The sequence below is a fragment of the Canis aureus genome, chromosome 22 (assembly GCF_053574225.1).
Source record: "Canis aureus isolate CA01 chromosome 22, VMU_Caureus_v.1.0, whole genome shotgun sequence".
Classification (NCBI taxonomy): domain Eukaryota; kingdom Metazoa; phylum Chordata; class Mammalia; order Carnivora; family Canidae; genus Canis; species Canis aureus.
This window is the reverse complement of record NC_135632.1, coordinates 14,458,760-14,478,309: the sequence shown is the minus strand read 5'-3', so window position 1 is coordinate 14,478,309 and position 19,550 is coordinate 14,458,760. Positions and strand designations below refer to the sequence as shown.

Genomic DNA, 19,550 nt, shown 5'->3' with positions numbered 1-19,550 from the left:
AAAAAAAAAAAAGAAAGCAGTTTAGGGGGCCTGAGGGACTCAGTTAAATGTCTGCCTTGGCCTTAAATCATGATCCGGAGATCCTGGGATGGAGCCCCAAGTAGAGCTACCTCCCTGCTCAGTGGCGAGTCTGCTTCTCCGTCTCCCTTTGCCCCTTTCCCCGACTTGTGTGCTCTCGCTCTCTCTCCTCAAATAAATAAATAAATTTTTTTAAAAAAGAAAATTTATTTCTTAACAACATATATTATTTTAAATATTATTAACAATAAGGGAGTTAATACCAGTTGCTCTGAGAACATAAATGTATACTGTACTTTGGAATTGAATATACAATCACAGTTAACACCAAATGCACTAATTTTAGATATTAGCATATCCTTTGATGTAATTTCATTTCACATATATGGAGTCCAACCAAGGTACATTTGACACAGTAAGTTTTCATCAGTAGCTTCTTGTATAAGGTAATGTACATGTCCTTCAATAGATAATGGCAGCCCTGTCACTCTATTTCGGGTCTTGATTACACCTTGCAGTCGCTGCTCGATGTCAAGAACATGGGTCTTGGCCTAGTAAGAAGAAATTGAAAATCATAAGTGCTAAGAACCCAATAACCCCTGCATGTTGATAATTTGAAATTACTACTTTTTCTGGTATTTGACCAATGTTTATGTCATTTTACAAATCATTACTCCCCTTTTAGGAGCAAATACAGACAAAACAGAAGAAATGAAACAAAATTGAGATACTGATTTTGAAGCTTGCAATGTTGATTTAACATCAACTGCAAGGACATTTTTTCTGGACTATGAAATACCAGGGAATCTCTTCCACATTACAATTCTGGAAAAAATTTACCCGGAAAATGTTAGGACTTCAACATTTGAATGAATATTCTAATAATAGCAACAATACTCTGAATGCCTAATATTAAGCTTATGTTACTATGTGCAAATGGAGTTCTAAGCTACTTGGAATGGTACACATTTCTCTCAATAGAAAGCTTATCAAAATGCAAAGTGAGACTGATGTTATTAGAATAACAATCTTCAATATATTCTCACTTAATAAAAACGATTATCTGCAAACTTTGAGACTTCAACTAATATTAGTAAGGAGTGAATTGCTACGTATTAAAGTTGAGACTGCTACGTTGTAAGTTCAGGCAATCTGTGTTCAACTTTTTCCCACTATATCTCAAAATTGTAAACTGGCTACAGTTAAACAAGTATGTCTTGAACTTCATTACACAAATTATAATAATGTTAACATTAGTAATGACAATAAAGAAAACTCACTGGCATTTTTATACTAAAGAACTAGATTTTAGGGACTGGATTTTAGGGACAACTGGGTAGCTCCACCAGTTAAGTGTCCTGATTATTGATTTTGGCTCAAGTCATGATCTCAGGGTTGTGAAATCAAGCTCCACATGAGGCTCAGTGCTAGGTGTGGAGCTTAAGATTCTCTGTCTCCCTCTCCCTCTGCCGCTTCCCCCCTCTCTCTAAAAAAATAAAATAAAGAGCTAGATTTCAGAGGATTCAATAGCCAGTCACTGACAGTATTTAGAATCAATTCTCATTGATAGAGACATGCGATGAGGGCTCGTATCAAGCTACATTTCTACTAACCTTTTTTTTTAAAGAACTACTAACCTAAAAAAAAAAAAAAAAAAAAAAAAGAACTACTAACCTTTTCATTGACAACCTCCCCAGTTTCATTCAGTGGTGCTTTGGAGTGTCCTTTCACTGGTTTACTCCATTCCACAAGAGGATCATGTAGAAAAGTTTTTAAGACACTAAAATGTAAACAAATATAATAATATGACATCTCTAAAAAGAAGTGTCACTATAGTCAACACTTAGGTGAAAAATAAGTGAAGAATGAGAAAATAATGGCAATATTCTTATAACATGCATTAGTACTCGGTCAGTAAGATATGTGAACTTACTGTTTTGGAGGGGGTTGAAAGGAAAGAGTAGAGGGAAGATGGGGGGGCGGTCTGAGGTGTTCTTGGACAGTAGAGTAAGGTGAGTTCTGTGTGCCATTTCTAAATGCATACTGTGAACTTCAAATACAGCTACCTATGGAAAAATCCATTCAGATTTCTTGCAGGCACCTCAAATTCAGTATTTCCAAAATTCATGACCCAAACTAGAAGAGCATCATTCACTCCTTTGCCCTAAACAAAAGTCTAGGTGTCATCGTTGCCTCTCCTTCCTTTTAACACTCAATTCTACCTCCTAAAGCCCTTTAAGGGATCCCTGGGTGGCGCAGCGATTTGGCGCCTGCCTTTGGCCCAGGGCGCGATCCTGAAGACCCAGGATCGAATCCCACATCGGGCTCCCGGTGCATGGAGCCTGCTTCTCCCTCTGCCTGTGTCTCTGCCTCTCTCTCTTTCTCTCTCTGTGACTATCATAAATAAATAAAAATTTAAAAAAAAATCTACTTACTTTCATCTCTACTGTCACTACCTCATCCAATGCAACATCATGTTTTCTTGAGTTACTCCAACAGTCTTCTAACTAGTTTTCTGGCCTCTAGTCTAGTATGCAACTGTAATTTTTCTACAGTGCAAAATCTAATGATTTCATTTCTTCTTTTTAAATTTTCTTCTTGGGATGCCTGGGTGGCTCAGCGGTTTAGCACCCGCCTTTGGCCCAGGGCGTGATCCTGGAGACCCAGGATCCTGGAGACCCGGGATCAAATCCCACGTCGGGCTCCCTGCGTGGAGCCTGCTTCTCCTGCCTGTGTCTCTGCCTCTGTCTCTCTCATGAAAAAATAAATAAAATCTTTAAAAAAAATTAAATTAAAAAATAAATTTTCTTCTTACTCCAACCCGCAATGAGTTCTGGTTGTCTTCAGGGCAAGGTTTAAATATGTAAACCAGCCTCATGTGGACTTTTCATAATCTAGCCCTACTCATCTGTGCACTATCATCACAGCACCATCTATTTGAAGTGTACTCTCCAGAAAACAGAATTACATTTTTTAGGCAGTCAATGCCTTCACTTGCCTTAATATATCTATTATTCAGAACACTCTCTTCCCCTTTGCATGGCCAATTCCATTTATCGTTAAGATTTCTGCTACTTCCTCCAGAAATTATTTCCTGACTTCCCCAGATTGGGATAGGGGCTCTTAGTATTTCACAAGATGCTATACTTCCCCTTTTAGAGAATTTGCCTTTGCCTATGTCTAACCAGTATGTTCTACCAAAATATCAGGTAGAGAGCTTTAAAGAAAGAAGGTGAATAAATAAGCTTTAAAAGTCCTTTAAAAACACTACATCCTGCTGATAACATATTTAATAGTGAAAGACTGACTTCTATACCCCTAAGATCAGGAATAAGACAAAGATGTAGACTTCTCATTTTGCCTATCTGATACTCATTTAGCTACAGTAATTGGCCAAGCAGGGGTGGTGGGTGGGGGGAAGCATGAGAATGGAAAGGACAAAAAGCAAAACTATTTGCAGATAATGTACTGTTGGAGAGAGAAAAATCTTAAGGTAAAAATACGTATTAGAACTAATAAGTTCAGCAAAGTTTGCAAGATACAAGATAAATATACAAATATCAGTTGTATTTCTAACAATAATGAACAGTGCAAAAAATGAATTAAAAAATTCCATTTGGAATAACATTTTTAAAAGCACATTTTAAAAAATACAAGACTTGAAAACTAAAAATTACAAAACATTATAGAAGGAAGTTAAAGAAGAATTAAATAAAGGAGAAGACATCTAATGTTTATAGTTCAGAAACATAATATTTTAAAAATAACAGTACTCCACAAACTGATTAACAGATTCAATGCCATTCCTACAAAATCTAGACTGGCTTTTTGCAGAAGTTAATAATATAATCTTAAAATTCTTATGGAAATGAAAAGAACCCATAATAGTCAATCTTGAAAAAGAAGAAAAAGATGGAGCACACATACTTCCTGATTTCAAAATTTACTATAAAGCTACAGTAATCAAAACAATGTGTTGAAGGAATATGGTTAGACATAGAGATCAATGGAATAAAACTGAGAGTCCAGAAATAAACTCTTGCATATATAGGTCAAGACAATTAAGTGGAGGAGGATAGTATTTTCAAAAAACAGTGCTAGGAAAACTGGATATGCACATTCAAAAGAATTAATATGATCCCCCACCTCACACTAGATACACAAAATAACTGAAAATGATCAAAGATCTAACAAATATAAAAGCTAAAACTATAAACACTTCGAAGAAAACAGAAGTGTAATGTAACTGTTCATGATTTGGGTTATGCAATACTTTCTTAAATGACACCAAAACCATAAATAACAACAACTAAAACAGATAAATTGGACTTCATCAGAAGTAAAAACTTGTAAGTGAAAAAGGACATCATCAAAAAAGTTGAAAGATGGAACAGTTGGGTGGCTCAGTGGTTGAGCATCTGTCTTGGACTCAGGGCATGATCCTGGGGTCCTGAGATCAATTCCTGTACCGAGCTCCCCACAGAGAGCCTGCTTCTCCCTCTGCCTATGTCTCTGCCTCTCCCTGTGTCTCTCATGAATAAATAAATAAAATCTTAAAAAAAAAAAGAAGAAAGTAAAAAGACAACCCATATATGGAAGAAAAATATTTGCAAATTGTGTATCTATTAAAGATCTAGTATCCAGAATATGTAAAGAACTCTCAGAACTCAAAAATGAAAAGACAAATAATCCAATTTAAAAATGGGAAAAGAGGGATCCCTGGGTGGCGCAGCAGTTCGGCGCCTGCCTTTGGCCCAGGGCGCGATCCTGGAGACCTGGGATCGAATCCCACGTCGAGCTCCCGGTGCATGGAGCCTGCTTCTCCCTCTGCCTGTGTCTCTGCCTCTCTCTCTCTCTGTGTGACTATCATAAATAAATAAAAATTTTAAAAAAAATCTTTAAAAATGGGAAAAGAATTGGAATAGATATTTGTCCAAAGAAGATATACAACTGACCAATAAGCACATGAAAAGATGCTCAACATAACTGGTCTGGTCTTTGGGAAAATTTAAGTTAAAACCACAATGAGATACCATGTGATACTAGGATGGATAAAGTAAGACAGACAGATAAGTAACAAGTGTTGGTATGAATGTGGAGAAATTGGAAACTTCAACCACTGCCATTGGAATTGTAAAGTATTATGACTGCTTTGGAAAACAATTTGAAAGTTCCTCAAAATGTTAGGCTTAGAGTTCACATATGATCCAGCAATTCAACACCCAGGTTTACCCAAGAAAACCGAAAATATGTATTCACATAAAACTTGTACATAAATGTTCACAGCCAGACTTTTCACAATAGCAAAGAGGTATAAACAATCCAAATTTCCTTTCATTGACAAACAAAATGTGGTATACAGTGGAATATTATTTTATAATAAAAAATGAATGAATTACTGATACACACTCCAAAAGGGATAAACCCTGAAAATATCAAGGGAAAGAAGACAGACATAAAATGCCATATTGTACAATTTCATTTATATATGCATGCCCAGAAACACAAATCCATTGAGACAGAAAATACATTTAGCAGTTCCTAGAAGATGGCAGAGGAGTAGGGATGGAGAGTGACTATTAATTTATTTTAGGGGTGATGAAAATGTTTTATAATTAGATAGTAGTGATGGATGCACAATCGGGAATATGCTAAAAACCACTGTAATGCATACTCTTACAGAGTGAATTTTATGGTATGTAAATTATCTTTTAAAAAATTGAGATATAATGGACATATAACATTATATTACTTCTAGGTGTACATGGCTTGATATTTGTATTTATTGCAGAATAATCACAATAAATCTAGTTAATATCCATCACCATACAGTTATAAATTTTTTCTTATGAAAACTTTTAATATCTACTCTCAGCAACTTTTAAATATATAATATAGTATTATTAACTATAGTCACCATGATGTACATAATATTCCAATGACTTTATTTCATAGCTGAAAGTTTGTGCCTTCATTCATTTTGTCCACCCTCACCTCCAACCTCTAGCCACCATCAATCTGTTTTCTGTATCTATGAGCTCAGTTTTTCTTTTCCTTTTTTTAAATTTTTTTTTCATTCTAGTTACTTAACATACAGTGTTTTATTAGTTTCAGGTGTATAATATAGTGATTCAATAGTTCCATACATCACCCTGTGTACATCATGACAAGTGCACTCTTTAATCCCCATCACCTTTTAACCTATCTCCCCACCCACCTTTGGTAACCATCAGCTTGTTCTCTATAATAAAAGTCTGTTTCTTGCTATGCCCCTTTTTTTACCCTTTGCTTATTTGTTTCTTAAATTCCATATATGAGTGAAATCATATAGTATTTGTCTTTCTCTGACTTATTTCACTTAGCATTATACTCTCTAGCTCCATCCGTGTCATTGCAAATGGCAACATTTCATTTTCATAGCTAAGTAATATTCCATTGTGTATATATATCACATCTTTTTTATCCATTCATCAATTGGTGAACACTTGGGCTGCTTCCATATCTTGGCTATTGCAAATAATGCTGCTATAAACATCAGGGTCCATGTATTCCTTTGGATTAGTGTTCTTGTATTCTCTCAGTAAATACCCAGTAGTGTGATTATCCGATCATAAGGTAGTTCTACTTTTTTTAAGACTCCACATATAAATGATCTTACATGGTCTTTGTCTTTATCTGTCTGACTAATTTCACTTAAACATAAATGCCCTCAAGGTCTATCTATGTTGTTGCAAATGGCAAGATTTCCTTCTTTTTTTATGGCTGAATAGTATTTCTGTGTGTGTGTGTGTGTACGTCTGTACGTACACACACCATTATTTTTTTACCCAATTATCCATCAGTGGACACTCAGGTTATTTCCATATCTTGGCCATTATAAATAATGCTGCAATGAACTATAATGAACTATAATTTATACCTTAATAGCTATTATTTAAAAAAAAAAACTACTTCAACCAATGCAAATCAGCTTCTATTATTAAAAAATATATTTAGAAATCAATAATTACATTCAAAATTACTGTTAATTGTTTACAAAACATAAGTTAATTACCTCATTAAAGGCTCTCTTTGATCTCGCATCAGCCTCATTGTAACTTCACAAGCTCTTCGAAAAAGACCTTCTGTTCCCATAGGACCCATTCCATTAACCATATTATGAGTCAGTCGAAATGGAACAATTTCTGGAACTTCAAAGGTTTCTCCCTTAAAACAATGGATTTTATTAAAAGATAACTATGTTAAAATTTTAAATCTTATTTTCTGCCATTCTCAACCTGCATTCCATAGGGCCTTTTCATCCCTAAACTTACTGAGTTCCCTAAATTCCTTTCTGGTATGTACCAGTGGTTTATCCTTGATTTCATCTCATTTGTATCTGTGACCTTTCTTGGTTTCCTGTGACAGCAGAAGGCAATCCATAGAGAATGGGAATGAAGAAAATAGGGGGTTAATTTACCAGCCTGCCTTCCAGGATCATAACATTGGAAAATTAGAGGGGTATCAGGGAGAGTCCAACTACCTTAATTTATTCCTAGACCCCACTCTGGACCTATAGAATCTCTTGGGATGTCTGCTTAGATATTTGTGTATTTTGTTTAAATTTTTGGATGATTCTGATATGCTGCAGGTTTGGAAACCCACACATTAAAGTCTTCTGTCTCTCTAAAAAAACTGAGTCTCAGTAAAATGAACTGATCTGGGGATCCCTGGGTGGCGCAGCGGTTTGGCGCCTGCCTTTGGCCCAGGGCGCGATCCTGGAGACCCGGGATCGAGTCCCACGTCAGGCTCCCGGTACATGGAGCCTGCTTCTCCCTCTGCCTGTGTCTCTGCCTCTCTCTCTCTCTCTCTCTGTGACTATCATAAATAAATAAAATTAAAAAAAAAAAAGATTTAAAATGAACTGATCTGTCCATCTTTACATTAACTAAGAACTAACTGAGTCAGAACTTGAACCTTTGGATTTCAAGTTCAGTGCTGGTTTTACTCTATCACTCTTCTGAGTTCTCTTCATCCTACGTTGTTTTACTGACCACTCAGGGATTCACTGATCAAAACCAGTCCATAAACTCTCAATGTGACTCAACCGTGACTGTAACATTACCAATGGGTAGGTCTAGGAAAAACAGTTCTTGAGGAAAGGAAATTGGGAGAAAACATACAATTAACTAGAGTAAGTCATATCACTTACCTTATTGAAAAGACAGTTGAAATCCACATGTACACATTCACCAGTTAGAGAATCAAAGAGAATGTTTTCACCATGACGGTCTCCAAGCCCCAGGATATAACCAACCATTGACATCACTGCAGTAGAACGGCAGTATGCTGATCTGCTACTGTACCTTAAGAAAACACAATGCCTATCAAATATCCTTATGCCACATGAGGCAATACAAACCTAAAATATTTTTTAAAACATTAACTATTACAATGTATTATCTTCTTGGTAACTTACCATGATGTAGGATCAGGGAATGTCCTCAGAAACCATTCATGAAAAACGGGAGGATGTCTGGGTAGGAGAAATTCTCGGAATACTTTGAGTTTTTCAGACAAAGCTGCAGCTTTTGGTAGCATACACTGCCGAAGTTCTTTTCCTGTCATATAAACTCCTGCGAAGTAAAGTGGTTTCCACTAATCACATAAAACAAATAAGAAAAGGGGCAATTTTCTTAAAAAAAAAAAATCTATTTTTTTCAAATTATTCTTCAAAATCAAGAATAGAAAAATTGCCACTATGCATAGGTAAATTTATCTTATTATGATAAAATAATAGAACACATTATGTTTCACTATACTTATCCAAAGTGAAGCCTCTTGATGAAAATTAATGTCAACTAAAACTGATGTTGTGGGATAAACTAATTCCAGAAAATGTCACTCAGAATAAATCCAATGTGAAGAGTACACTTAGAATTGTAAAAATGCTGCAGCCTTCACTAAAATTATAGTGATTTCTCTGTTCCTCAGCATGTAGTATAAACTCACACAGAATCATTATTAAAAAACCTAAAATGGTACTTTGAGATAATTTACTGTGTGAAGATTAGCCTATCAGATTGATTGTATACCTGGTTCTTGAGCTAATCTTGTACAATGCAAATCATCTAGAGAAACAGAAGAACTCTTCCTTCTAACACATTGATGAGCCTGTATTAGATGGGTGATATGACTCCAGTCTATTAAGTGCCTCTTAGGCCACCATGGTTTGGTGCTTTTTACAGCAAGGCACAGCCAAAAGTTTTATGGAAAAGTTTGAGATTTAAGGTGTTTAGACTCAAATGTTACATAGTTCCTATGTGTTCATGATACTAAAAATTTTTTAAAAATATTTTTAAAAAACCAAAGCAGTAACTAAAACACATACAATATTTTATCTTTCCAATAAGATAGTCAATAGCAAGTTCCTTGGAATAAGACTCCAGTCTTTGAGTTTCCGCTCTACAACTTATCAGCTTTGTGAACTTGGATAAGTCACTTATCCAAGTGTATAGTGCCAGTTAACTTCTGGCATTATACATAAAATAGAGATAATCAGACTTGTTAACAATAAAAAAATAAGGTATATAATTAGCACAATAATTTATTGATATCACTTATTGTTACAGGTTAAATTATAGCCTTAAAAAATGTGCTTAACTCCTAACCCCTGGTACCTGTGAATGTGACCTTAAAAAAGATAGGGCTGTTGCCCATGTAATCAGGTAAAGATAAGGTCATTAGGCTGGGCCCTTAATATAACTGGTATATAAAGTATTATATAAGAAAAAAACAGAGACATATAGACTTAGGGAGAACACTATGTGGTGACAGAGAGGAAAGAGAGTGAAGTGAACCATCTATAAACTAAGGCATGTCAGAGATTGCTGGAGCCAGCAGTAGCTGACAGAAAAGGATGAAAGTGGTTCTCCCCTAGAACTATCAGTGATCTGGCCCTACTGACACAGGATTTCAGATTCATAAGCTCCCAAACTATGAAAGAATACATTTCTGTTGTTAGTAGTACTTTGTTATAGCAGCCCTAGAGAAACAAATATACTTATTTTCTACCTTATTCTGATAATTTGATCTATTTATTTTTAATATACTGTATCATATGCATTTAATAAATTATTTTGAAATAGTTCTGGACTTATAAAAAAACTGTATAAATGATACAAAGCATTCTCCTACATTCTTCACTCAGCTATTAATGTTCATGTCTTTCATAACAATAGTACAATTACCTAAATCAGGAAATTGATATTGTTATATTATTAACTAAACTTCAGACCTTACTAAAATTTCATCAGCTGTCCCACTACATCACTGTCTTTTTGTCTGGGCTAGGATTCAATCCAGGATCCCATATTACCTTCAGTTGTCATGTATCCTTAATGTCCTCAAATCTGGGAAATTTCTATCTTTGACTTTTATTACCTTGACCATTTTTTAAGATTTCAAACCAGTAATATTTTTGTTTCTCCACTGTAAAGAGTTCCTATTTTTTCCCCTTTATAATTCATCAGTATGTTGTGGGGAGATACTTTGAGACCAAACAAATAACCTGTTTCTCATACTTTGGCCCATGCATTCCACTACCCACTGATATTCTTTACCTGTAACAATTATTACTGTGGTACTTGCTAATTGATGATTTTCTATTTCCATCAATTTCTCTACATTTATTCACTGCAATTCTATTATAAGGAAGAACTGTTCCTGCTTTCCTACTTATTATTTATTTATATCAGTGCAGATTCATGTCTATTTATTTTATTTCATGAGTTACAATCTAATACTATATCATTACTTATTTTGCTCCCCAAATTATCTCAGGTTTGGCCAGGTGGAGACTCTAATTCCAATCTAATACTTTCAGTTCTATTTTAGCCTTCCCTTTCCTTTTCTTTCTCTCACAGTGAAAAAACTAGCTTTCATTATCCACAATATATTTATATTTTGCTGAAGTTGAGTATACACGTAAAGTAGTTTCAGAATTGCTAACCAATACTTCTGTGAAAAACAAATTTGAATATACATCCTTGTAAGCTACATCACATTCTCTTGGAATATCTCTTGGGATAAAGATGAAATTAGAACCCTAGGAAGAAAAACACATAAGTACTTCTGTATATAGAATCTCATTTAGCCTAGAAATTCTACTATTGCTTATACAAATAAAAGGTATAATGGCATGTGTTAATAATAATTACACACATATTAGCAGGTTTTATACTCATATGTTTATATTTTAAGAATTAATTTTAGTACCCTTTTCCTTATAAAGTTTGGTCAAAATAGGTCTCAAGCCAGCAGTGTTGTTAACCCATTCAATAATTCCACATTCATCATTCAGGGGAATAACTGCATATGTTCGGATATGAAGTTCTCTTCTACGAGATTCTGCATCTTTTCTTAAACACTATTAAAAAAACACACACACATAAACTTAAAAATTCAAAATTTCTGAATATGTCAAATATACATCTAAAGATTGTTCATTTCATAGCAAAAGAAAGTCAGTGAAAGTTTACTATGTGGTACAGCTGAATAATTCCTCAGAATGGTAGGAAAGGAAGCTACTGGGATAGTATCCACAGTCTTTTTCCAAATCATTAAAAATGCCTTGGGCAAGTCCCCCTTTTTAATTATTTACTATTAATGTGACAACAATATTGTGTTCAAAATATTATAGTTCTATATTTAACAATGACAAAATGTTTTTTATTGCTTTATAGATATTATTGAAATAATAAGTCCTTAGGCACAAAGACTGCTGCTTAATTTTGATTATCTAAACAAGAAACTATGAGTTTTACAATATCCTCAAAATGTAATTTATTTTTTTTATTTTTATTTATGATAGGCACACAGTGAGAGAGAGAGAGGCAGAGACACAGGCAGAGGGAGAAGCAGGCTCCATGCACTGGGAGCCCGACGTGGGATTCGATCCCGGGTCTCCAGGATCGTGCCCTGGGCCAAAGGCAGGCGCCAAACCGCTGCGCCACCCAGGGATCCCCTCAAAATGTAATTTTATTCTTACAGTTTAGTATTATGGGCTTCATTTGAAAAACTGCCTCCTAGCAGAAGAAAGCTTTTTACATTTCATCTGATTAATCCTGAATTATTCTAGGTAAAGATAAATGATGTTTTGTTTAATTCTGAAACTATGAAATAAACTAAGCACACAACTATAATTGCAAACTGTCCAATTCAAAAGCACAATCACTAACCAAAAACATGTTTTAAACTTTAGGAATAAATAGGCAACATAAATGTCAAACAGTACAGCATTAGAATGACATGTAAAGATCAGTTTTTGGTCTCCTAGACCAACACAGACTGTAGTTTTTCACAATCAGGCCATTGTATTTTATATGTGGGGGAAGAGTAATGAAATAAATCAGTTACAAAGCTGATTAAGATAAATTTATAAACTAAACCCAGGCCACTTGATACTCCTAACCAGAAAAATACTCAAGGGAGCTTGGGATAAACATACTAATGGTGTTAAAGTCAGTGAATTAGGTTACCAATTTACTAAACATTTTAAATAAAAAACAATCCTTTACTTCACAGTGCCTTTGAAATGGGTTTTTAACGTGATATTAATTTTTAAATTATTTTGGTTACACAAAGTAAAGACCATAGTTGTTCTTTTTTTTTTTTAGTTGTTCTTTTTTAAAAATGAAATTATCTGTTGCTATATCTTTTCTATGTTAAAAGTCTGTAACTTTTCCTGCTAATAAAAGAGGTACTAGTGATACACGGGGAGAAGATAGAGAGGGACAAAAAGCATATAAAAAATAATTAAATTTCATCTTTCAATTGTATGGTTTAGAAATGATCTATGTGCATAATGAAAAGATTGTATCACATTGACAGTAGTTATGGAAACTCTAAAGTAAACTATCTCCAAACCTTATTAATCAAGGAATTGAATTCCATTAGCCTACAATCCTTTCTCAGGTCATCTTTTGGCTTACACATCATGATGTAGAACTTTCCATCTGATCCTTTCAAAGAGATCTTCTTTGGTTTCTGAAGAGAAGCAAGAATTTCCACCTAAAATATAGTAAGTTACATATAAGTTGAGGTCAAGATTCTTTGTTTAAATTTATATATATATATATATGTCATGCTACCTAACAAAAAAGAATATAATAACCTATATCATGTAATAAGTTTATTATCTTAACATTTCTTTTATCATAATCACTGATGACCTATGAAAAAATAGTTGCCATGCATAGAGAGCCATTGTCACCCATTAGGAATGATTATAAAGTAAAAGGATTACTTCATCAGCAATATAAGTACTTACACATTCAAACTGAGGGACCCTCTTCAGGACAGTTTAAAAGATTGTTTTTAAATATTTTACTTATTTGAGAGAGTGAGTGAGAGAGAAAAAGAGAGCATGTGCAAGTGAGCATGCAGGAGCGAGGGGCAGGAGGTGGGGGTAGGGTGGGAGGAAGAGGCAAACTCTCCACTGAGCAGGGAGCTCAATGTGGGGCTCAATCCCCAGGACTTCGGGACTGTGACCTGAGCAGAAGGTAGAAACCCAACTACCTTCTAGAAGCCTCGCTGGCCCTTCTAAAAGATTTTTGAAATATTTTTTAGAACCTGTCTTTACAGCCAGAGACACTGTTTTTAAACGTCTTTAATGGTAAGAAGTGATTATCAATTTAATGTTACTTGACTTTTGAAACAAGAAACTCTTCCAAAACCAAGTCTACCTAATGAGGTGAGCAAATAACCTGAATACTATTAAGTTAAAAACAAAGCATGACTATAAGTAAGAAAGAATGATTTCATTATGTGGTTTAATATCTGTCTCTGGAACAGTTAAACAAATATTTTGATACACAGATTTACTGGAACAAATAGTTTTCAGAAATATTTACTTAGAAATGCTCTGGTACCATTTCTTTAAAATAGTCACATATTTATAGTCACATACTTAAAAAAAAATCAAGCTCTTCTTAGCTAAATTTTGCTTCCTCCTAAACTATAAGCAAAAACTGTATTTTGTTCTCCTCTGTTTTTAGGATGAAAGAAAGTATGGAAAAATCAAATCGTGAAAAATAAAAATGATACTCATACTAAAATAATACAAGCATCTAAAAAAATCAAAATACTTGACTGAACATGGGTTTTTGCTTTAAGGACACTGTCTTAGGGGTTGTAGAAGATTAAAAGGAGAATAAGCATGAACACTATGTGTGTATATCTTATAATAGGAGAAGATAAATGCATATGGTTGAAAAGTTGACATACAATACAAAGGTAGTAATTGACTGGAAATAGACCTGTAACATTAGCAATATGTACTAAGAAGTTTAGGAGAGTAAACATGTTCACTGGAATACATAAAAAGCTAAAAATTGAGAAGGAACCATCTCCCTATCATGCTATTTAAGATGCATGACTCTCGTTCATCATAATATACATTAGAAAAGTATCAGTCTTCTCCATATGGGTATTTTTATAGGTCACAGATATTAGGAACATAGGATTTTTAACATTTAATTTTATCCCATCAGTATTAAAAGTTTTATTTTTCTGTATTTCTAATCATTATTTCTTTGCAAATAAAATTCACTTAGTTTCTGAGAAGAACATTTTTTAAAAAAACTTAATTTGAAATTTTTAATTTAACTAAATTTTAAAATCACAGTTACAGTTATATAATATTGAAGTTTACCATATCATCAAAGCTTGCAATATAGGCCCAATGCCCAGGAAATGGCTCATGGTTAGCGTGAGCACCCGGAATTGATGGAAGAGTAGGTATCATGACTGATTGTAAAGGAATGAGAATTTCACTAAATGTTGGTTCTTCCACCAGCTTTTTAAGCATTTTAAAATGAGTGCTCATGCTTAATGTGGAACTACTTCCATCCACCTGGGGAAAAAAAAAATAGCACACTTTAATTTCTCTAGGTTTACACTGTATTATAGAACACTTAATTTCAACCAAAAGTTTCACTTCCACAATATTTTAATTACAATGGTTAAGCAGTCAGCAGTTTTCCAAGAATTCTTTATATTTCTCATTTTACTTGCTCCATACTCTTTTACTTTATCAATAATAATACCACAGGGCTGTTTCATGACTCATGGGGATAATAAAGGCCTACGATCTATTAACAGACACTACAAAATCCAAAGAGCTGTGTAAATCAAACTGGTTTTTTTTGTACCAAATCTCATTGAGCAGCAAAATGATACGTGAATTTCTCACCCAGTGCAGATTAGTATGTCTCACTATAAAAACAGTTATGAAACTGATTATGGGATACTCTATCAGAATACTCTCAGCAGGGATATTCAATATTGAGTACATACACTATATTACCTTTAAAAAATCTGAAAAATTCTAAATTCCTAAATGCAGCCTAGCTGGCCACAAAAATTTCAGATAAATAACTGAAAACTTGTATATGTAAAGCATTTAGAAAAGTGCCAGTGCTTAGTAAATGTTGGCCATTATCATTGTCTTTGATAATGCCAAGTACATTAGACGTCAATAGGGCTCAAGTAGATAGCTAAAACAGATTACTCTTTCAAGGTGTTTAGTAATACAGAGAAGGTAAGAAATAGCCTATATTTTCTCACCTATAAATAGATAATAGATTGAATATTTGTAAAGTGAAATCTAGCTATTTACCTGTAAACAGTCTCTCTCTTCTTCCTCATAACTATCCTCACTCACTTTTACCTTTCCTATATATATATATTTTAGGGATTTCCCCCCCTCCATTTTCTTGGGCAAAAGAATGTGCTACTTCTATAAGCATATTCATACTCTAGATACAAGTATACTGAAAAAAGTAGTTATAGCCATTGGCTTATTTTCCTACAACACTATCAGCACCTCAATGCAGGAGAATATATCTTCTTGATTTGGGTTTCACTTAGCATAGTGCCTGTCAACAGGCAAGGAAATAAACACATCCTGAAAGAATGAAATAAAATGAAAACCAAACTCAAATCTTCTTTTCCTCTCATATGTGTAGGTTAATGTATATAAGTTTTGAAAGTTTAAAGATACAACACAAAATAATAATAGAGATGATTTTGAGTATTTTGTATACTTAAGAGTCTTACAGCTTATTTCATATTCCTCTACTTAAATTATTTCTAATTAATATGGACAATTTACTCTCAGAATAATCTACACTAACAAGAGCTTTTAGAAATTTCAGAGTATAAATTTGAGAGGGAAATGATAGAAATTTAAAAAACTGCTTTATTAAGGTAAACTACATATATTTAAAGTATATAATTTGATGAATTTTTATGTATGTGTATACCTACTTACGTTAGAATTTTAACTTAATTAATCAAATGAAAGAAAACCAGCTAAAATCATATGGAAGTTTTATATAAGTGATCCAATACTGGTCTCTAAGTAGGAAGATTTATGGTCATACCGGTTTATTGCACAATTCCAAAAGCTTATCTGTTAGGCGAGTTGCATCTCCAATAAATTTTTCTAAGGATTTTTTCATATGAATAGCTTTATTTAGGATTTCCTTGCATCTGTTCACACGCATGGGATAAGAAGACTGTCATAAAAGAAATTAAATGTAGTTTTATACAAGGTGTTAAAAACAGAATTTTGATCGACATAAATCAATTCTAGATGAGAATTCATATTGATTCAAATTTCCTGGAAATCATTGTGGCAATATTCTCAACAGCCATGAAAATGCTATTATCCTATGACCTTATGAATTCCCTTCTTAGAATCTATCCTGGTGGAATAATCAGAATTAAGAATAAATATAGATGTGTCTAGGTGTATTTATTATAAGAACAAAACAATGGAAACACAACAGTTAAATAAATAATAGAAAATAATTATAAGCTAACTACTATAGAGTTTTACATAATTATTAAAATTGTATCTTCAAAGAATATTTAATTCATAGGAATATGCTATGGTAATAATCTTAGATGAAAAATATCAAATTATGTATCTATATAATCCAAATTTGGCATTAAAATATACACAGAAACTACATATACAAAAATACAGAAAAATATCAATGGTAGAATTAGTGAATTTTAGTTTTCTTAATATGTCTATTTTTCAAATTCTCTAAAATATTTATGATTAAATATATTTACCACCTTATAAATGCCCATTAATAATGCAATAGTTTTTCTATTAATAGTTTAGATACTTTGGATTAAACACTTTGAAAAAATAGGCTACCATTTCATACCAAGCACTAAGTCTAGTTTACTAGACTTCAGAGAGAAAACACATGCTGAATTTTTTATCTTAACATATTAGTCCTTTCATTTGATATGGTAAATATTTCTGAATTTAAAAATGATACATAATGCTTTAATATCTTTTTTTAAAAAAAGATTTTATTTATTTATTCATGAGAGACACAGAGAGAAGCAGAGACATAGGGAGGGGGAGAAGCAGGCTCCCCCTGCGGGACTTGAACCCAGGACCCCGGGATCACAACCCGATCAAAGGTAGTTGCTCCAGCATTGAGCCACCCAGTTGCCCCAATTTCTTTTTTTCAAGTATTTAAAATTTATGTTTTGCTACTAATTTACTAAGAAAGAAATACTGGAACTTGCATCTTCATATTAGCATTAAATAATCAATGCCATATAAAATGGAAAAAGACACTGCTGTGATTACTATATTACCTTTGACACAGCTGTCATCATCCACATTGCTTGTTGAGGATAGGCCAGAAACACTTTGGCTATAATTTCCATCAAGACAACAAAAACTTCATCATGAGAATGACAAATTCGAGAGATCAACTGTGAAAAAGCAGTCAAAAACTGATATGGTGCTAAGTGATTTGTGTGCTCTGTGATAACCTTGTTTATTTTGGCTAAATCGTTTCTCATTTGTACACGATCAGAACGGCCAGCTGAGAAAAAGATCAATGTTAAAAAAAACAGAGAAGAAAAAAAGTCTATCAGTCATTTCATAAAAGAAAAATTTTGTGTTAAAAACAACTTTACAATACATGTTATTCTAATACCCGAAGCTAGATCACTTGCCAATAGATGAAGATAGCTATCTTTGACCAAACAGAAAAACATATTTAAAAGGGTCACTGAAAAACTCAAGGGCTATTAATTTTCACTAGAAACACAGAACAAGCCACACTCCACTATAATTTTTAGGGTAAATTATTTGGCTTAAACTAGTATCTCTCAATATGTGTTAGGTTCAGGAAGGAATGAACAGATACTTATTTGCAGCCCTGAACTGCAACTTCTATGTGTTTAGTGTTTCTCCTCATTGTTAACATTCGTGCTCACACTTATATTCAATCTTAAGTATCAAAATCATTCCTCACTTTTTATAAGTTGACTCTTGAGCCAAATGTGACTTTATATCAAAATCAAAATTTCTCTTATCTGTTAAAATTTTTACATAAATTATACCTTTTTCCCATTCGTATGCCTTAGCACCAAAATCAAGCCATAGTGATAACATTCGTGGCATTGACTGATATATGAATTGATTTCCATATTGTAGAGATCTGCAATTATATAGAAAAGATATTATTAGCATAGTGCTCTTTTTTACAATTATATGGATTAAAATGTAAAGACAAACTATAACTTGAGTTTTACAAAGCCTTCTGACAAAAATTATGGTATCCATATTTCTTCTTAGTAGAGGTTACTTTGATTCCCTTCTCCCTTTTTTTAAAGATTATTTATTTATTTATTTGAGAGGAGGAGAGCGTATATATGAGAAGGAGCCAAGAGGGAGCAGGGAAGGATAGAGGAAGAGGAGACTTCGTGCTGAGAAAAGAGCCCAATGGGGCTTGATCCCAGGGCTGCAGAACCATGACTTGAGCTGATGGGAGATGCTCAATTTTCATGGTATAATACTGGTATTAATTAAAAATATATGTGCACATTAATTTTTCCATTAATAAAGTTTTTTTTAAAGATTTTATTTATTTATTCATGAGAGACACACACAGAGAGAGAGAGAGAGAGAAAGAGAGAGAGAGAGAGAGAGGCAGAGACACAGGCAGAGGGAGAAGCAGGCTCCATGCAGGGAGTCTGACATGAAACTCGATCCCAGGTCTCCAGGATCACACTCTGGGCTGAAGGTGGCACTAAACCGCTGAGCCACCCTGGCTGCCCAATAAAGTAATTTTTTAAAAGGAAGAAAAAAATGATAGAAAAATTTTTTATCTCATCTAAGGTTAAAGACTGAATCATTGGTAAAGCAGAAAGTATCCTGAATATGCTAAGATCCGTGATTAACAGTTCAAGATCAACAGAGTCACTGACATATTTAATAAGTACACATGCAGTTCTCATACTTACCTGCCAAAATGAAGAACTATATACCGAATGAGATCACCTTGCTTTTCCATTTTGTTGTCTGTGACCATGGGCATCAATTTGTCATAGTACTTGGCAAGGTAAAAATGCCCATCCTCCCACTCTGGCAAGAACAAGGTCACATCCTGTAAAACACAACACCAGAAACTTACCTAAGCAAACCCCATACTATACTGGGAAATAAACTA

The 19,550-nt window shown here is 33.7% G+C and overlaps 1 protein-coding gene across 3 annotated transcripts in view; it reads right to left on the bottom strand.

Moving 5' to 3' along the window:
* Positions 1-205: 205 nt before the first annotated feature.
* The window catches only part of ATR (ATR checkpoint kinase), a 90,762-nt gene continuing 71,417 nt past the window's right edge, over positions 206-19,550 (bottom strand). For 2 of the 3 annotated variants that reach the window (XM_077864873.1, XM_077864874.1), the window contains 12 exons: positions 19,345-19,487; positions 18,442-18,539; positions 17,686-17,918; positions 16,443-16,577; positions 14,711-14,911; positions 12,925-13,068; positions 11,275-11,425; positions 8,477-8,633; positions 8,210-8,363; positions 7,073-7,224; positions 1,693-1,798; positions 206-569 (listed from right to left, as the gene is read on the bottom strand). In XM_077864873.1, the coding sequence (XP_077720999.1) occupies positions 396-569; positions 1,693-1,798; positions 7,073-7,224; positions 8,210-8,363; positions 8,477-8,633; positions 11,275-11,425; positions 12,925-13,068; positions 14,711-14,911; positions 16,443-16,577; positions 17,686-17,918; positions 18,442-18,539; positions 19,345-19,487 (1,848 nt within the window). In that variant the 3' untranslated portion in view covers positions 206-395. Of the gene's footprint in view, positions 570-1,692; positions 1,799-7,072; positions 7,225-8,209; positions 8,364-8,476; positions 8,634-11,274; positions 11,426-12,924; positions 13,069-14,710; positions 14,912-16,442; positions 16,578-17,685; positions 17,919-18,441; positions 18,540-19,344; positions 19,488-19,550 lie in introns of those variants that run through there. The other variant, XR_013361078.1, reaches the window with a different exon arrangement.